Source organism: Hyalella azteca, unplaced genomic scaffold (genome assembly GCF_000764305.2).
Source record: "Hyalella azteca isolate HAZT.00-mixed unplaced genomic scaffold, Hazt_2.0.2 contig17970, whole genome shotgun sequence".
NCBI classification, from domain to species: Eukaryota; Metazoa; Arthropoda; class Malacostraca; order Amphipoda; family Hyalellidae; genus Hyalella; species Hyalella azteca.
Genome location: NW_025947730.1, coordinates 423336 through 442863, shown reverse-complemented (window position 1 = coordinate 442863; position 19528 = coordinate 423336). Strand labels below are relative to the sequence as shown.

The 19528-nt window shown below is 36.6% G+C and overlaps 1 protein-coding gene across 1 annotated transcript in view; it reads left to right on the top strand.

The window, feature by feature from the left end:
- The window catches only part of LOC108667293 (integrin alpha-PS2), a 45339-nt gene extending 26492 nt beyond the window's left edge, over positions 1-18847 (top strand). The window contains exons 10-22 of the mRNA XM_018154301.2: positions 194-321; positions 916-1010; positions 3036-3189; positions 3565-3740; positions 4362-4504; positions 6849-7000; positions 7463-8307; positions 8965-9196; positions 9919-10130; positions 11461-11749; positions 12069-12602; positions 15195-15488; positions 16059-18847. Of these exons, the coding sequence (XP_018009790.2) occupies positions 194-321; positions 916-1010; positions 3036-3189; positions 3565-3740; positions 4362-4504; positions 6849-7000; positions 7463-8307; positions 8965-9196; positions 9919-10130; positions 11461-11749; positions 12069-12602; positions 15195-15488; positions 16059-16151 (3347 nt within the window). The 3' untranslated portion in view covers positions 16152-18847. The remainder of the gene's footprint in view (positions 1-193; positions 322-915; positions 1011-3035; positions 3190-3564; positions 3741-4361; positions 4505-6848; positions 7001-7462; positions 8308-8964; positions 9197-9918; positions 10131-11460; positions 11750-12068; positions 12603-15194; positions 15489-16058) is intronic.
- The last annotated feature ends 681 nt before the right edge of the window (positions 18848-19528 follow it).

Sequence of the window (19528 nt, the reverse complement as noted above, 5' to 3'; positions counted from 1 at the left end):
ATATTTCTTCCATGTGACAAAGCTGATATAAAATGTTTTTTAACGTTTTACTATTTGTCTCAAAAAATGGTCTATTGTCAATTTTACTATTATATGACTCTATAAAAGTGCATTTTTTAACTGAAAATAATTCGCTCGAAGTTTATTCGTCGAAGTTCATATTAATTTATGCATGCTGTATCATTTCAAACAGGAGCTCCTTTCGGTTCGGATTTTGACCTTCGTTCGACTAGTTCCGGTAAAATGAAAAATGGGCAAAGATCTTACGTTAAAAATAAAATTGAGAATGGAATGGTGGCCACATACCTTCAGACACCGCAGGTAAATCTTAATGATTGATTATGTATCTGTTAATTTTTTGACTAATTCACGATAAGTGATTTTTTTATTAATTACTTATCACAATAAGTGATGAGTAATTTTCATCTTCAAGCTTTTGTTACTCCGTAAACTATTTCCTAAAATATGATCTTAGTTTTTCTTTTTAACCTGGAAAATTAAAGTTAATTAATTGAGTATGAAATAATTAAATTTGACTGAACATTTAATTTGCGTAATCTCATCTTTAATTCGATTTATGCGAGTTTGTTATGAATGTTCCTATCATTATTTAGTCTTCAGACAATTCATTTATACAGGTTGAATACAAAATTATTTTTGTGTAGAATAACCTCTTTCACTATTCATATATTTGTATGAATATCATTTTAATGTTGTATAATTTTGCCCGATTGCTTTTCATTTGTCGCCTTTTCCCCTTTTTTTGCGACCGTTACGATTAAATTAAAAAAATTGTGCTATTATTCTTCTGATTTGTATGATTATTTTACAAATGAAAACTTTACACTTATTAATAAAGTTTTTGCGTTGAGTGTTCGCTTGTAACGTAGATTTTTTGTATGATTGTTTGTGCAGCACAACTTCGTAGCATCGACGCGCGTGTTCGGCCCGTACTCTCGCGGACACTTCGGCCTGTCTCTGACCAGCCTGGGTGACATCAACAGAGATGGGTGAGCCTCGCTAGTTCGGTCTGTCTCCGACCAGCCTGGGTGACATCAACAGAGATGGGCGAGCCTCGCTAGATCGGTGTGTCTCTGACCAGCCTGGGTGACATCAACAGAGATGGGTGAGCCTCGCTAGTTTGGTCTGTCTCCGACCAGCCTGGGTGACATCAACAGAGATGGGTGAGCCTCGTTAGATCGGTGTGTCTCTGACCAGCCTGGGTGACATCAACAGAGATGGGTGAGTCTCGCTAGATCGGCCTGTCTCTGACCAGCCTGGGTGACATCAACAGAGATGGTGAGTCTCGCTAGATCGGTGTGTCTCTGACCAGCGTGGGTGACATCAACAGAGATGGGTGAGTCTCGCTAGATCGGTCTGTCTCTGACCAGCGTGGGTGACATCAACACAGATGGGTGTCTCGCTAGATCGGTCTGTCTCTGAACAGCCTGGGTGACATCAACAGAGATGGGTGTGTCTCGCTACATTTGCCACCCTCGATGTCGCATGCACGCTTAGCCTTTTAAACACCTTCGTAAATTTTTCTTCTCATATCTCTGGCTAAATTTCCCAACTAGATGTTGGCTGAACTAGCTGACTAGGCAGCAAACTGGGTTGGTTTCCTTAGGATGGTTGGTTATGTGACCATTTCATTTACACTGCCATTTTGATAGAATAAAATTTTAAATCTTTTATTTAATGAATTGGACAGTCATGTTCTTTGCTAACCCGTTTCTCATTCGCTGGAAATAAGAATGTGCATGCCGAAAAAAAATGCCAGGTGTTTCATTGAAGGTCGAGTTTCTTCATCGAACAGTTGCACTGGAACCACAATCAAAACTAATTCCAAGAAAAACAAATTTCAGCCTTTCCGTATTTCAGTAAAACTATAAAATGATCTTATCTAGATAATAATAAAATTTTTGGAGAGATCATTATAAAGATAATATTATACTAATTATCGGGTTCACAATTTAACTTTCGGCTTTTAAGAAAGTTTTTTAAGAAGCTTCAAAGGAGCAGAAATTAATTGACTGACGATTGCGCCTATTCAAGAGATGCCGTCACACAAGGCGCTGCGTTGCCTAGTTAGACGCTGACAAAATGCATAGGAATTTCTCGCAGAGAGCTTATGCCGTGAATGCCGTCGTATGCTTTGATGGAGATGGCGCAGTTATTCCGTAACTACAGCCATTACTTGATCACTGCGTGGCCATACGGCACTTTTTGCCAGTGCCGAATTCCAGGTGTGGTCTTGCATTCCTATTTTTGGCTTTAAGAAAAACTTTTGCTTATGTGGCAAGAGAAATACAATTTTTTCCTATGCCGATGACTGGCCGGAATTTTTGTATCTTTGACTGGTAAAAGTTTCACTCACAGATGTATTTCTATTTCACGGATGATAATTGACTTGATATTGGACTCGGCTATTTTTATTTGTCCAGAATGTGCATCAAAGCATTATTAAAGCTTAAAATGTTGAATAAATATCCACAATTAAACTGCGTTAATTCAAATATACCAAATTAAAAAAAAAAGAAATAAATAGAGATACTGGGTTAAATTTGATCGTGTCCATAGTATTTGTGAATATGGATAATACAGTAAATTGGGTAGAATCCGGTTAGAATAATATGATCCTTTCATTATTGAATGTGTAATTTATGAATAATCGACTCTTTGGCAGTGGGCAATTTCAGGAATGAATAATTCGACCTGGACGAGTGTTTAACCTGCTCAGCCTTTAAGTGTTAGGGATCTGGGACGTACGGGTTAGATTAGAAAATACTATTGAAAGCTCCTGGGGTTAGGTCGTAGTCAGGTCAAGTTTATTTGTAAAAAATAATAAAAATAAATTTGATGTTTTTCCCTAACCCCACGATTTAAGCTTTTTATCTTAAACCTGATTCTAACGTCCTTAATTATCGATTTTATGAATAATCTGACCCTCCAAAGGGTTTTATTATTCACGATCAGGTAGAATGAGTGGGTAAAGATGCGTGGCTATAGTAAGGACGATGATTGTTTGCTGCAAGGTATGACGACATAGCCGTTGGAGCTCCACGGACGCAGGCGCCCAGAACAGAAGACGGCGAAGGAAGCGATAACAGCAAAGGTGGGAGCATCAGCACGGGCGCTGTATTCATCTACCTCGGCTCAAGGAAGGGAATCAAAGCTACTCCTGCTCAGGTAAATGATTTTTTGCAATTTTAGTTTATTAATTGTACAAAAATTACAAGAAAGAATTATAAGTCTGTTAAATTTCAACATGCTTGTTTTCTGCACTCAGCTGAGGTCACGCGTTCTCTTTGAACTTTATTATCAAGTTGTTTCAAAATATTATAATTATCAAGTTGTATCAAAATATTTTTCCCAAATTTGCACTATATTCCCATGAAAATAACATTCAACTATGCTAAATAGCTTGACGCTCTTTTGAATTTGATATCTGCAGGTCTCTTAAGATTTTAATAGTATCAATCTGTTTCAAATCTTGTGACCGACGTTTATTACCTTTTATTATATAGCATTGTTCCATGTAGACGCGGTATCCCTGATACGTAGGTGTTGTGGCCGGGTGACCTGACTCGCGTCGCGGTGCACTCGTTTGGCTGGTCGATTGCTGGCGGACTCGATTTGGACGGCAACGAGTATCCCGACTTGGCCATCGGGGCCGAAGAGTCTAGTTTGGCCTTCGTTTTAAGAACGAGGCCCATCGTGAACGTCTCGTCAACGCTATCGTGAGTATTAGGGCATCTAACTTCTGTACCTAGTTTGGTCTCGAAAAAAATTCCGCTCCTAAAATTAAAACAAATTTACGGATAATTATAACACTTCTCTTTAACTTCACTTCTCTTGTTTGTTAGTTTGCCCGTCTGCCACAAATCTTATAATTGATATTTAACACACTTCTACTTGTCCAATCGATCTGAAATTTTGCACCCTTGCGTGAAGTTGGAGACAATGCATTAATCAATTTCCAGAATTAATAATTTTGAAAAAATTATTTTTTTTATTTTAAAAATAAAATTTAAAAACAATTTTTTTAATATTTGATAATAAAATTAGAAATTCATTGTACGTGTGGAACATCGAAGGCACTGGATTATTTAGAAGTGTTGTCTTTAAAAAGTAATTTTTAAACGCATATTTTTTTTCTCACTTCAATGGTGAATAAAAAAGAAATACCACCTGCCAGTGAAGACTGGACTAATTTCTGTTGGATTAGAAAATGCTATGACTTTGATTGCCAACTTGCCGGTAATCGCCGGTTGTCACTGAGTAAATATTATGCTCTCTATTAACAATATTGCTTATTCTGTTGGGATATGACTCTAATTCAACATTGACCCTGTCGTCAGTTTCGGCACATCTGGCGGCACTGAGAATTCAGGTTTTGACCTGAGCAGCGAAGGTTGCAGTTTGCGGGACGGTACATCCGTTGCTTGCTTGCCTCTGCACTATTGCCTTCAGTATCGCGGCACTAAGGTGCCTTCAAGCATTGGTGAGTGAAAGTAATAAGAGGCTCTCAAGCATCGGCCGTTGATTATACTAATCATCCATTGACATGATGCTAGATGATACTTACCACCCAGAGGCGTAGAGGATTGATGAAAATAATTACCAACAGAAATAAGTGACTGATGATACAAATCACCTACAGACATGGGTGACTGATGTCCGTGAGCATAGGTGAGAGTTTATGCTAACCTGCTCCTGAGCAGGTAGTCTCCATCATAGTGAGCATGGAATTTCAAACAATGGCACATTTCAAGTATAATTTGATTAAACAAATGCGAAATCTGCCGTAGCTTGGAGCATGGAACTTCCAAGTCGATTATTTTGTGTCACAAGTAGTCTCTACTGATTATATTTACAACTCGAAAATCATGTGTTGCTGTCAAGGAAACAAAGACGAAGCAGACTTCTGAATACTTCGTGAAAATTTCTTTCTGCATTTAATTTCAGTTTTGACGAATTTTTCATGACTTGGCTTCTTGAGAAAATTTCTCAAGACAAGATGGAGACCTAGGAGTGAATTTGCATTAACACTCAAGACTTACTACATTCCTGTAAATGATAAAAAGTACGGTTTTATTATTTGTACTGCCGGATCTTGATGGATTGTTATTTCATCGAAAATGTTACGCCTAAAACAAAAACAACGAAAAGTTCTTAAACAAATGTATTCTTGGAGAGATCGAGGGGTGTTGGATTGAAGGGAGAGGAACATGTAGGCATTGTCGTGCGTTGTTTTGAGGCGTGTCGTCGCTTGTCAACACGAGCTGTTACCTGTCACAGAGATAAAGGCATTGTCATATCTATTTGGCTTCGAGTCCTATTCCTACCGAATGTATTTGCTTTGCCGACATATTCATGTGTTATTTTTCTGAGAATAATTAATTTTTTACCTATAATACTAAGACAAAATAAGTTTTTGCATAAGAATAATTATATTATATTGATAGGTTATTGTCGGGATTATTTAACTAAATTACATTGATAGGTTAAATTCTGGATTATCACGTAACAAAATAATTTTATGAAATATTGAGTTTCTTTTTTTACCCGCGATACCATGCGATAATGGTGCCAGTGGCAGACCTGTTCCATGAAATTATATGAAAGTATAGATATCGAGCCAAGCTTTATGAGATGGAAATATATTTCATCTGTATAAAATAACTCAAGAATGCCCTCGCCCAAATATATGAAGCAGCTTCCAAGTTTAACCCAAATTTACTGCTTGAGAACACCAGTGTTTACTTATTAAAAATACAAATCGAAATCCATCATTTCAAAAGTGTCTCTTATTCTGCCAGCGCTTGATAATGGTTAAAACTTGGTGTAATTATCGCTTTCGAAACCATGTAGCTCCTTACTTTAATGTTGGCGTCGAAGTTTATTCTGAATCACACTTTTGAATGAGAAGAAAAATACTATTTAATATACATTTATCAAAGTCCGGCTGACAAAATATCTTAGAATTGACGCACGTGTTGAATATTGCCGCGTATACCCGAGGGCGCATTAGCATACTCGGTAATGGTAGACTCGAGGAATCATTTGTGAGGTATCCAGTGATTTATATGGAGGAATTGAAGGAGTGATTTGCATCAGACATTGCGTGCCTGGTTGGCTACGGATTATTGTCAGGACAGTTAAGACTCGCCCGTTCCGTTAAGTCACTTTACCCTTTATTTTCCTGGATGATTTTTTCATTATAGGAGTGAAATGCACAGCCTTCTGGTCATTCTTATCATAATTCACATGATCCAAATAGAGCAAACAGAATCGAATTTTAAGAGAATGTGCTCAAAGCGAGTAATTTTCTCAAACTGCTTCATAATACGTGAAAATGTATTACAAATCGCTCCAATATTCTTAAAAGATGATGTTGATTCTTGCTGCAGTTACCTAGAAATCCTTATAAATTGAACAAATGTTTTTCATATTCGAATTTACTGCTGACGTCTCTCCAGGCGAAAAATCCAATTTGGTGTTACTCACTTGAAATATAAGATTTAATTATTCCATTTCACTTGAAATATCTTGAAAATTAATTATAAGTTTGTTAGTTGAATCGAATGTTTCACTCACTACCATATGATGGATCACCTTCTTGCTGGAAGTAGATATTCAATATCACAGTTAATAGTTAATTCCTTAATTTTCACGAAATCTCTCTAGATTCTAGTAACGGTATTCTTACGAAAATTTCAGTAGATTATCAGCATTGCTTGTACAAAATAATTCATTAAAACGGGCGGAAATGCATTGCTTGTACAAAATAATTCATCAAGACGGGCTGAAATATTCATCTTTCTTCACGGTTTACTGGTTCTCAGTGCTGGTGGTGGAGCTGCGGCTGGACAGCGGTCCCATCGTGGGGCTGCCGCGGCTGTTCTTCCTGGCGCTGGAGGGCGCGTCGTCCAGGACCTTCCATGTGCAGCTCAGCGGCGGTCGACTCACGTGCGACAGCGACTGGGTCTACGTCTCGGTGAGTTGCGCATCACTGTCATCATAAATGATTAATTAGCATTGATTAATTGACGTTGATGTCTATTCTAAATAATTGTTGTGGATATTGTGACAGTTCTAGCGCAGTATATATTGTGTTCTCTTTGTGAGTCACGGTATTTGATGTAGACCTTGGCTTACAACTATGGGTATTAGGCATGATACCAAATTGGGTTCCAGAAGATTTTTTGAGTATCATGGAATCAATGCCTCAGTTTATTTCAAACGATTCATTCGTTTTTTAACAGAAACCAATGCTTTTGCCAAAAACTCCATTATGATGAATTCCTTGAATTAACCTAATTTTGTAATTAATTCAATTCTATTCTTTGTCATAATTGGCGATGAATAATTCAAATACAATAGTTATATATTTTTCTCCACTATTACAGTTGGTTTTTCTGTGTTTATTCTGAGATGGCACTTTTTATTTCACCATTAGCCTCAAATCCAAGACAAACTGAGCCCTCTCAAGGCCTCTCTTACCTACGAGCTCCTGCACCGCGAAGTTCCTCAAGCTTCTTACTTTGAAACTCCGTCCGACTTCAGCTCGCGTCCTCCTGTTGCTGCTTACGCCGCTCCAACCAACTACGGTGCAAACTTTGCCACGAAAGCGTTTCGTCCTTCGATCTTGAACTATAATTCTCTGAACACCCCGCTAACAACTGATTCTGTAGGTCATCCTGACGTTAGTTTCTATAAAAATCAAAATGGCAAGCTTCGTGCGTCCAATTATCCTCAGTCCAATATCAATAATTATCGAACTGGTCAACAAAGTAAAAGTGAATATCTTGACCAAAATTACAATCGTGTATTAAGAATACGGAGGCATACGGACAAATCCTCTCGCAAATCTTCGGTTAACGTTAGTCATTTAGAAAACTATAATGGTTACCATAACAAATCTGTTCATGAGGATCGAGAAAACAACGCTCATGAGCCTTTGAATTTGGGCGGAGTCAGATTGACTCGAAAAAAGAATTCACGATTTATCGAAACCAATGCTGGAAATCCCAATTTTAAATCTATTAATAGAGAACTTAGCGTCCGACATAAGTTTTCAGAAATTTCCGGTGGATCTCGCAGAAGTGCTCGCTTTCGTCGGCAAAGTCCCATCGTTGAAGACTACAGAAGTTTTTCTCAGCCCCACAACGCGGGAGACTTGCCCCCCATATTGCCTCCTGACACAGCAGACAACCCGCGAGCTGTGTCCGCTCTTGTACACATCCGCAACAACTGCGGCCAAGACGGCCTCTGCTTGCCTGATCTGGGGGCCATGCTTCGACTGTAAGTTTATCGTTGTTAATGTAATGTGTGCATTTCATTTCAGGTCATGTAGTTGTCAAAGTATGAGTTCAGTTAAGTGGATTTTGGTGATAAGCTTACCTTCGCTTTCCTAGTCTATTTTATTACAACACTTCTCTTTAACAGTTTAACTTCACTTCTTATTGTTTATTTGTTTGTCTGCTAAAAATCTTTCAATCGACATTTAACACACTTCTACCTTTCCAATCAATTTGAAATCTTGCACACTTGCGTAAAGTCGGAGACAATGCTAGAATCAATTGACCGAATAAATAATTTTAAACATTTAATTTTTTAATATTAAAATAAATTTAGAAATAATTTTTTATATATAAAACTAAAATAAGAAATGCATTCTAAAATGCATTCTACATGTTTAACATCCGAGATACTGGCCTCTTTATAAATTTTGTCTTTAAAAAGTAATTTTTAAACGCATATCATTTAAATGCTATATTCAATTCATAAATGTATTTTTATGACACTCTATTGTGCAATCCTAATATAATTTCTTCTATAAGTTCTAAATAATTATCCGAGCTCTAATTAATGTGTTTGTATTGATAGTATTCTCTAATTTGAGGCTTCAACTTGTTTGTCACAAAATTTTATTTATCTGCAAAGATTTTTCCCGTACAGACTTGGAGCACCGGAAGGTCCGCGCTACGTGTCCGGATCGAAGGCCCCCCTCTCGGTCAGCTTGACGATTACAAACTCCGGGGAGGACGCCTACATCTCACGCGCCCTTGTATCGCTCGGTTCCCCTGGCGTGCGCTTCAATAAATTCGATGTAGTCGAAGCTCCTGCAGAAATCACACCTGTCTGCACTGCAGCTTTGGTCGAGCTGAGGCTTGATCACCACGTCGAGGAGGTACGACAAGAATCGCAACTGTTTCTTGTGGTTATCAATTTGATCTTATTCACATCCAAAGTTTTGATTGTATATTTCTGAATACTCTTCTGATTAAAAAAAAAAACTTTGTTAACATAATGAGCCCATATAACTTCTGTTTCAATGTGCATGCAGGACTTCGTTTCGATTCATTTATTTGTGTTCGAATTCTTGGCCATGTGTGATGTAGGCCGTATTTGAACAAGTTAGGAAAAGCTTAATTGCTGGAGCACAAAATACTTTTGGCTCCCTTGAATGAATTTTTGTGTAATTCACTGCCATCTTATTTGTAGGGGTCTTATAAAGGCTAAATGCTATCATTCCTATTGAAGTCGGTGAATATTCTCTTGACACAGTTCACACATAACTCCAACTTATTATTTCCACTATAACAATAATTATTCCTTAAAGAAATTACCTGCCTTCATGTGAAATAAGCCGTGCTTTGCTATTTTCTGCCTTAAAGGTCATTTACGGATCGATTCTTGTTGTCATTAATCATTCCTATGCTTAATTCGCGAATAAAGTGAAAAATTAGCACTAAAATAACCTAAGTGTGGGACTCACAAATTTACGTAATTTTCCTAGTATCACTGTTTTTAAGCGCTTCTAATGCTAGTATTTTTAATTAATATCCTTCCCTTATAATACTACCGGAAAGTAACAATTATATCGAAATTACGAACTATAAACTTCTGCAGATATCGTGCGAAATTGGAAACCCGTTCCCGTCATCCGGCCGCATCGTGCTGAACCTGATGTTCCAGCCCATTCCAGACTTAATTTTATCCTCCGCACTGGAGTTCCAAGTGACAGTGAACTCCAGCAACGAGGAGCCTATCAGCAGCAAGAGTGACAACTCCGCTAAACTGATTCTTCCTGTCAAGACGCTCGCAGATGTCGAAATACGAGGGTGAGGGTTCTGACTTTTATTGTGTCTCTTTTGCGTCAATAATGGAGATTCTTGTCAATTTTACTTGTCACCATGAGATAATTACCGGTTAGTTGTTGAAATGCATTCCACCACAGGCTGGATTTCTGAAATTGTGTGGTTTACATTGAGACTATTGACTGTTTATACGATTGCCCATAGGTCTTAGAAATTCACTAGACACTTTTAAGAATTTGAAATGAGTTAAAAAAATCTCTTCGCTCAAGTTTGTTGGTCTCTTGGTGTTTTAATTAACTCAGCTTTGAAGATCATGCTAATAAGTCAGTTTTCAATTAAAAAGAGCAAGAAACACACAGTTAAAAAGCTTGAACATGGTTACATAAAAAATGCTACTTCAGACCGTGCAGTATTTGCAAATTTAATGCGTATAATGACCGTAACTGAATGAGCATCTGTAATTGAAAGTAATGTGAAGGCCTTACCGAAGCACCGGATGCGAGATCGATTTTTAACGAGTGTTTTTGGAAGCCCTTTAACTAATATATAATTTTGGACTGCTGAGTATATTGAGGACACTTCGTATTGATTTGAATGATGGAACTGGTCTACATTGCTGTCCAGAAGCTCCAACGCCGTTAAAAATATGAAACTAAAGTACGTTAATTAAACAATTAATTATTTCAACTCATGACTAATCCCCTAAACCCAAACTATGGCATTGGAAGGAAATATTAATTTGTAATATTATATTTTTATCGTTGACAATCGCGCAATCCCGTTAGCAATTTCCAAACAAAAGTGGAGTTTAGTTAAAAAAATATAACTCAGTACTCACTGCAGTGAGTGACAGATAGAGCATTTTCTCATCGACGAAAACGTGAAGTCTCGGACGGACAAACGGACATGGCGAGCACAGTAGTGCATTTTTCCATAAATGAGAAAATGCGCTAAAAAGAACTTTTTCAAAATAAATCGCATTCAACATAAAACTCCCATTTTACCTCCATCTTTAATTGTGAATGAAAAAATTATTTTCGATATTTCAAATTAGATTCAATTATGCCAATTTGAACATAAGATTTTGTGTTTCGATCCCACCTTCTTTTCTTTATTTGAATTGCTTTACTATGCCCCAACTATATGAACAAAATTTTCGATTTGGTTAGTGTCCCAAAACGCATATTATTGTATTTAACGCACAAATAGCCCCTATCTTACCTCGTTATTCTCATGCACGAAAACGTAATCTGGCTATTTATCAAATGAATAAATGCCTCCTCATGCATTATCATAGTTTAGTGTCAAGGTCACATAATTCACATTGCACTTTTAAACCATAATTTCTCCACAGAATTTCATGGCCGGACCACATTATGGTCTACAACAAGTCCCTATTCGGCGTGGGTCTACTCGGACCAGGTCGCAACGTCTCCCATGAGTCCCACATCGGCCCGTCCGTGTCCCACGTTTACGAAGTGACCAACCGCGGCCCGTCGCTGCTGCGCCGTGCACAGCTTCTGCTGCTGTGGCCCAGCCGAACATTTGGCGAGAAACCGCTTCTCTACCTCACCAAAACCCCTGCCGTTGAGCCTCAACTCGAGTGTCTTCCTGTCAATGATCTCAACTACCTCGACATCGACGTTAGTGAAGGATATTTAGAATAGAGGAATATTTTATTAATAAATAGACAGATAGTGTCTTCCTGTCTACGATCTCTATTACCTCGACATCGATGTTAGTGAAGGATTTTTATAATAGAGGAATATTTTATTAATAAATAGACAGATAGAGTGTCCCTGGCAACGATCTCAATTACCTCGACATCGACGTTAGTGAATGATATTTCGAATAGAGGAATATTCTATTAATATATAGGCCAACGTAAGGGCCCCTCCTGTTTCTAAAAAAGCCTGTGAAGTATCAAAAAAGATGTTTTAACAAATAACTATTATTTTTCAGATAATGCCGTCTAAAATTCGACGATCAAGTGACTATTCTGATCGACCAGCTACTCAAGAGACAACCAAATCCTACCCTAAAAAGTTGACTTCGGATAGTTTAGGCGGTTCTGAACACTACTTAGAAGATTTTTTGAAACTTTCGAGTAATGTTTCTGATAACTCGTTTAGAGAAACAAACTTTCCTCCAGTGGAAACTTCAGAAGTGGATTCGAAATCACCCTCAAATACGAACACTTCTTTTAGATCACTCGGTGAATTTGCCTACTCTCTTTTATTCAAATACTTACCTTTCCGAGACGCTTCACAATCAAACCTGCTTCCCTTAGTGGATTCACCTTCCGTTGCCGGTTATGTGCCGCTGTTGCAAGATTCCTCGCCATCGCATCGTGGACGAAGAGACTCTGAGATGGACGCGTTATCGTGCGGTGCAAGTAATTGCTCCAAGATGATCTGTCTTGTCCGCAATCTTGAGGCTGGAGAACACATCGTTGTTAGGGTCCAGTCACGGCTCTGGATCGACACCATTGAAGAGGTGAGCTTTTTCTTTGAAAGATTATATTTAACGGTGATTTCTTCGCTGGAATAAAAATTTAGTGTGCAATGTTGATTTTCTTGTTTTCAAAACGTATTTTGTCTTGCAAATGTAAAGTAATTTATATTGACTATCGTAGGAGCTGCTCAAATTCCAAGTTATATAATTAATCTTACAGCCTTTTTTTCCCGCTTCTTCTAATGATATTTAGGAGCGAACCTTAATGCTTCTATTTGGCCCTAAATTGAATTTTTCCTCAAGGTTGTATTAAGAAACATAAATAAAAATTCAAGTACATTTCACCAGAATAAAAACTGGTGAAATATACTTGTCCTCGTGTATGCCCTTAACCTAAATTAATTACTTAACAGTAAAAGTGAAACCTTGACAATCAGTTTCTTTTATAAATTAGTTTTCATTTGTTATTTTTAATCAAAGATAGATCGATCATAGCTCCCGCTCGGCTGTATGCCGTACTGTTTCCATCCTTTAATTAAATACATTTTTCATATTACCCACTAGCCTGCTAACACTAGCCATATCGGATGCTGCTACTGTGTCTTTTAGTATACTATAGTATCTTAGGCGTTGAAGAATAGGCCTGGATAGGCCTGTCGCCGATTCATGTACTTTTCTGTACTAGTTTTTACAAGACTTCTCTTTAACTTCACTTCTTGTTTGTTTGCCTGTCTGCCTGTCTGTCTGCCTGTCTGTCTGCCTGTCTGTCTGTCTGTCTGTCTGTCTGCTACAAATCTTATAATCGATATTTAACAATCTTCTACCTGTCCAATCGATCTGAAATTTTGCACGCTCGCGTAAAGTTGGAGACAATGCATGAATCAATTTACAGAATAAATAATTTTATAAATTAAACATTTTTTTCATTATTAAAAAAAATTAAATAATAATTTCGTCTGCTAAAATCTTATAGTCCATATATGACACAATTTGACCTGTCCAATTGATCTTAAATTTTGCACAATTGCATAAAGTCAGAGACAATGCATGAATCAATTGACAGAATAAATAATTTTGAAAATTTACAAAACTTTGATATCTTAAAAAATTTTTGAAAAATAATTTTTTTTTCACCATTTGAAAATAAAATTAGAAATTTATTGTACATGTGTAACATCCAAGACACTGGATTGTTCAGAAGTGTTGCCTTTAAAAAGTAATTTTTAAACGCATATTTTATATTCTAAGGTATACGTAATATATTTAAGTCTGCTATCTTTTGATCGTTTTCACAAGCAGAAATTGCTTGTGTTCAGTTCAAGACTATAGTAAAATGCCCGGTAATTATATATTCTAGGGTATAATATATTAAAGTCTCTTATCGTTTGATCGCGTTAAGTAGAAGATATCGCTTGTGTTCAGTTTAATATTATAGTAATAAGCCCAGTAACTTTTATTTTATATTATAAGGTATAATATATTTAAGTCTCCTATCGTTTGATCGTGTTCACAAGCAGAAATTGCTTGTGTTCAGTTCAAGACTTTAGTAATATGCCTGTATAATATATTCAAGTCTCCTATCGTTTGATTGCGTTAACTAGAAAATATCGCTTGTGTTCAGTTTAAGATTATAGTAATAAGCTCAGTAACTTATATGTATTGTAAGGCATAATATATTAAAGTCTCCTATCGTTTGATCGTATTCACAAGCAGAAATTGCTTGTGTTCAGTTCAAGATTATAGTAATATGCCCGGTAATTTTTTATTTATTCCAGGGAATAACATATTTATGTCTACTATTGTTTGATTGCGTTAACTAGAAGATATCGCTTGTGTTCAGTTTAAGATTATATTAATAAGCTCAGTAACTTTTTTATATTATAAGGTATAATATATTTAAGTCTCCTAACGTTTGATCGTGTTCACAAGCAGAAATTGCTTGTGTTCACTTGAAGACTATAGTATGTAATATGCCCAGTAATTTTTTATTTATTCTAGGGTATAATATATTTAAGTCTCCTATCGTTTGATCGCGTTAACTAGAAGAAATCGTTTGTGTTCAGTTTAAGATTAAAGTAATAAGCTCAGTAACTCACTTAGAATACTTCTCTTTAATTTCACTTCTTGCTTGTTTGTCTGTCTGCTACAAATCTTATAATCAAAATTTAACACACTTCTACTTATCCTATCGACCTGAAATTTTGCACACTTGCGTAAAGTTGGAGACAATGCAAGAATCAAATGAAAAAATAAATGATTTTAAAAATAATTTTTTTTGTGATATTACAAAATGTAAAAAATAATTTTGTCAGCTACAAATCTTATAACATACTTGACACACTTTTATCTGTCCAATTGAACTGAAATTTGGCACACTACTGTAAAATCGCAGGCAATGCATGAATCAATTGACAGAATTTTGAAAAAATTTATAAATTAAAAAAAATTGAAAAATTAATTTATTCAATATTCGAAAATAAAATGAGAAATTCATTGTACATCTTTAACGTTGGAGACACTGGATTCTTTAGAAGTGTTGTCTTTAAAATGTAATTTTTAAACGTATATTAAATGTAACGTTGTGTGGTTACGTCTCCTGTTATAAATTTACTATGTTCCTCCATCGTTTTGCAGCTCGGGATGAGCGAAGTCACTATTTCATCACGCCTCATAGTCCGCACTCTGCATCCGCGTCCGGGTTTCGTTAACGTCGAAGATGACGTCACCGGAACCAGCGTTCCTGATTGGGCGGTGGTTGCTCCAATGGGGACGGGGGACTCCACGGTGCAGATGTGGAGCGGGTCCGTTAGCTCCATGGTGCGGGCGAGCGTCGAGCCCTTCCAGAGCTCCATGGAGTGGATCATAATCTTGGGGAGCGTCCTTGCGGGGCTCTTCGTGCTAGCGCTTCTCATCCTCATCCTCTGGGCGGTAAAATAAATAAATCATCTACAAAATTACTCGATAAATAATCATGTGAAATTATTCTCAATATGTAACGAAGCCAAACGAGTGTTGTAGAAGCCTAAAATCGGTCACATATATGAATTAAAACTACCCATGTCACCATGTGTATAGTTTTTCATTTCATGAAAACAAACAAAAAGGTTCAAGACTACCAATTGTGATGAGATTACCGAGTGTTCCAAAAATGAGTAAGAAAGAGAATTGGATTTAAAAAAAACTGAAAAATTGTTCACCTTTTAAACGAAGGAATGACATGACAAAGAAAGATGAGGGAATTGAGACCACTTCTAAATTGAGGAGTCCAGAGAAACATTTTATCAGTCAATACCATTCAGACAAGTACCTTGTTATGCGATCTTTTATTGTAAAACAATTCAGTGGTTTCATGTACAAAAATAAAATTAAAATTGTATATAAAATTTTTAAATCATTTTCTTTTATATTGTATTCTTGTATTTAATTTTAAATCGTACATTTTTAAATATTTGTAAAAACATCAGTCATCATTAATCTTATAAGAGAATATATTTACAGCTTGGTTTCTTCAAGCGCCGTCGGGCACCGAACGACGCATCGCAACAAGAACTTCTGCGCAACAATGGCGCCGCTCAAACCACGATCACCTAAACCTTCATATTTTACAAACAATTTTGATTTAAAATATTTCCAGTGGCATCGTTTTTGTCTCTTTACTTCAATCATTAACTGAAATTAAAAATTATAATGCGTCAGTTGGGAATGCGTTTTTGAAAAAAGTAAATGTAAAAATTCCAGGCTGGGCGAAGAAATATCACCGATAACGTAAAAAGAGCAGCACAATTACGTCTTCTTATACTTACATTATTTTTAGCATAATATATCCCACTATTTCAGCACCAAGTGCAAGTTCTAGCATAATAATTTGGTTTAATTAATTACTAACAGTGTGTTATCCTCCTATCGGGAGTTATTGTCGTACTTTAAATATTTTTGTTGGTCATCTTCGTTTTATATTTCAGTGAACATCAGTCAAATCATGATTCTACTTATTTTGGGTATTTTCTTACTCTCAATGAGTCATTGTTGCTCGTTTTTAGTTAGTCTCTTATCAGAAGAAATTATTTTGTTTTTAAAAATTAATTTCGACGTTATGTCAATAGAATTTTGAATGTGAATGCCTGTTATTATTTTTTTACTGTTGATCGAATTTATGTAACGTCCAGTCGTCCTTCGTCACTTTCTTGTTTGGATCGCGGGGCAGAATGTGTTTCAACTTGTTGAATGTTTGTTGAAACAATTTTGATTAAATCCCATGTAGTTGAAATATTGGACTACATCTTTAATTGATGTTCCATTTCTTGACTACTGTAAATGCTTCCTGGAAATGTATTTCCAGTTGTCTACATATTTTCGAAGAACCTATCCAAAACTGTTGCTCAGACATTTTAGACCTAACCTAATATTCTTCGTTGTGATTTAAACCCTATCGTTTTCTCGTGTCCATAGCTAACAAGCGGACTTTGTGTGTTACCGTATTTTGTTTGCCGTCCGTATTTAATGCCTTATGTAGGTTCGTCACGCGCTGTTACCCTATAATATCAACATAACTTTATAGTGAAGACATATCGTATCCTTCTTTTTCGAGTTACTTGTTCCCGAAGCATGGCAGTGACCGCACAAAAATGGATGAGGTGAAGAGTCTGGTTTGTGATAACTTTGTATCAAAGTTCATTTTAAATTTTCCGCACAAGCAAACGGGTTAGCTTAAGGTATATGGCAATCTCAAGGTGTTGTATGAAATGCATATCTGGTAGTATGTTTATAAGAACTGTGTATAGTGTAGGTTAGTACGCAACGTGTATAGTTTGATGTATTTTAAGATTAACTAGAAAATTCTTGGCTTGAACCAGCGATACGACGCCGTTCAGTTTTACGAAATTTTACGAACGTTTAACAGACGCAAAACTTTGTTCAACTAGCGGACATTTATAGGGTTCTCAATTTTCGTTTAACGAGGCAATGTTTGCCATTATTGACTTTAATCCATTGGTAAACTATTTAATTATTAATTGATATTTCATTGAAGTCCAACTATTAAAATTATATTTTTATCGTCTTTTTATCCAGTTAACATTTGTATGAAGTTATTTTCAGTAAGCCAAATGAAAAAGGTCCGTTCCTAATTGATAAGAGGTTCCTATGTTTTTCTCCGCAAAACAGTTTTAACGCGAAACACTTTTAACGCGAAACTGTGTAAACGCGAAACAGTGTAAACGTGAAACTGTGTAAACGCGAAACTGTGTTAACGCGAAACTGTGTAAACGCGAAACCGTGTAAACGTGAAACTGTGTAAACGCGAATCCGTGTAAACGCGAAACTGTGTAAACGCGAAACAGTGTAATCGCGAAACAATGTTAACACGAAACCGTGTAAACGTGAAACTGTGTAAACGCGAAACTGTGTTAACGCGAAACTGTGTTAACGTGAAACCGCGTTACGAAACCGCCTATGAAGTTATTTATGCAAATTAGTGTGAAAACGCTTGTGCTTAATTAGTATATTAGTCATAATATATAAGTTAATTTAATATTTCAATCCCACAGCTAGTCTTTTTCAGCCTGACTTGCACTATGTCCCTTATTATGAAACTAAGAGAAATGGTGAAAATTTCGCTGCTATTTGGTCCGAGTCAGGCTTTACCTGTGTGGTGTAGACTCACTAGTAAGATGGATTTCCTGGTAATAATTAAGATGAATATTGAATAATTGTAGACATTTTTAGTCCAGACTGAATGTAAATCATCAGTTTGAAGAAGATTGTAAATGATTTTAGCTGACCTTGTTGAATATTAAAACCGGATTGCTGCCATTCACTGCAAAAACTTTTTTCTCATTTTATTTCTTGATTAACAACTGAATATCTCTTGTTTCTGTACTGATTAATACTGGAGTTAGCACCTATACTGCAACCTAAGTTCGTCAATAACATCTAATATTTCAACTGAGAGAAGTGATTTGTACAGAAAGTTATGGATTATCATGAAACCGTTGTTATGGTTTTTCCAGGTTGGGAAATGGTTATGTATTATTTAGGCTCATTGAAAGAGCATGGAGGTAGAGCGATCAACTAGCATGTTTCTTTTATCCATTAAATATTGTTGAAAATCTCAATGTTTCAGGTTAAGTAGTGATATGCTTTAGCCTTTAATAAGTACTTAATAAGTCACAATTAACGTCTCTTCGCTATCAAATGCATTGAGAATATATTTATCGACGAAAGATACAATTTTAACCTAAAATATTTCAAGTGCCATTGTCTTTTGTCTTATTTATTTTAATAATTAACTGAACGTAAAGATTGTAAAAAAGTTAGGAATGCATTTATTTGAAAGGAAATTTTTTAAACTGAGGCCCACTTCAGAGCACGCTGTGTCCGGCGGCGAGTCTCAGTTGTAGAGCTAAGTTGTTGTGTTGGCAGGATTACTTGAATTTCCCTTCTCTGTCACTCTCGTCTCGGCGGCTGACGAGACAGAGACGAGAAAAACATTGCATTCTCTGTCACTCTCGTCTAGGCGGCTGACGAGACAGAGACGAGAAAAACATTGCATTCTCTGTCTCTCTCGTTTCGGCGGAGAGACGAGAAAAACATTGCATTCTCTGTCACTCTCGTCTAGGCGGCTGACGAGACAGAGACGAGAAAAACATTGCATTCTCTGTCTCTCTCGTTTCGGCGGCTAACGAGACAGAGACGAGAAAAACATTGCCTTCTCTGTCTCTCTCGTCTAGGCGCCTGACGAGACAGAGACGAGAAAAACATTGCATTCTCTGTCACTCTCGTCTAGGCGGCTCTGTCACTCTCGTCTAGGCGTCTCGTGTAAGCGACATCTGCAAAAGTGCCTGGGTTGTTATTGTTATTCATCTGCCACTCCTATTTACTTCGTCTCGTCAAGATATGTATATCGCACAGCTTTTTGCAATCTTTGGATGGATGTCTACTTTATATATCAGACACCTCGAAGGTGATGA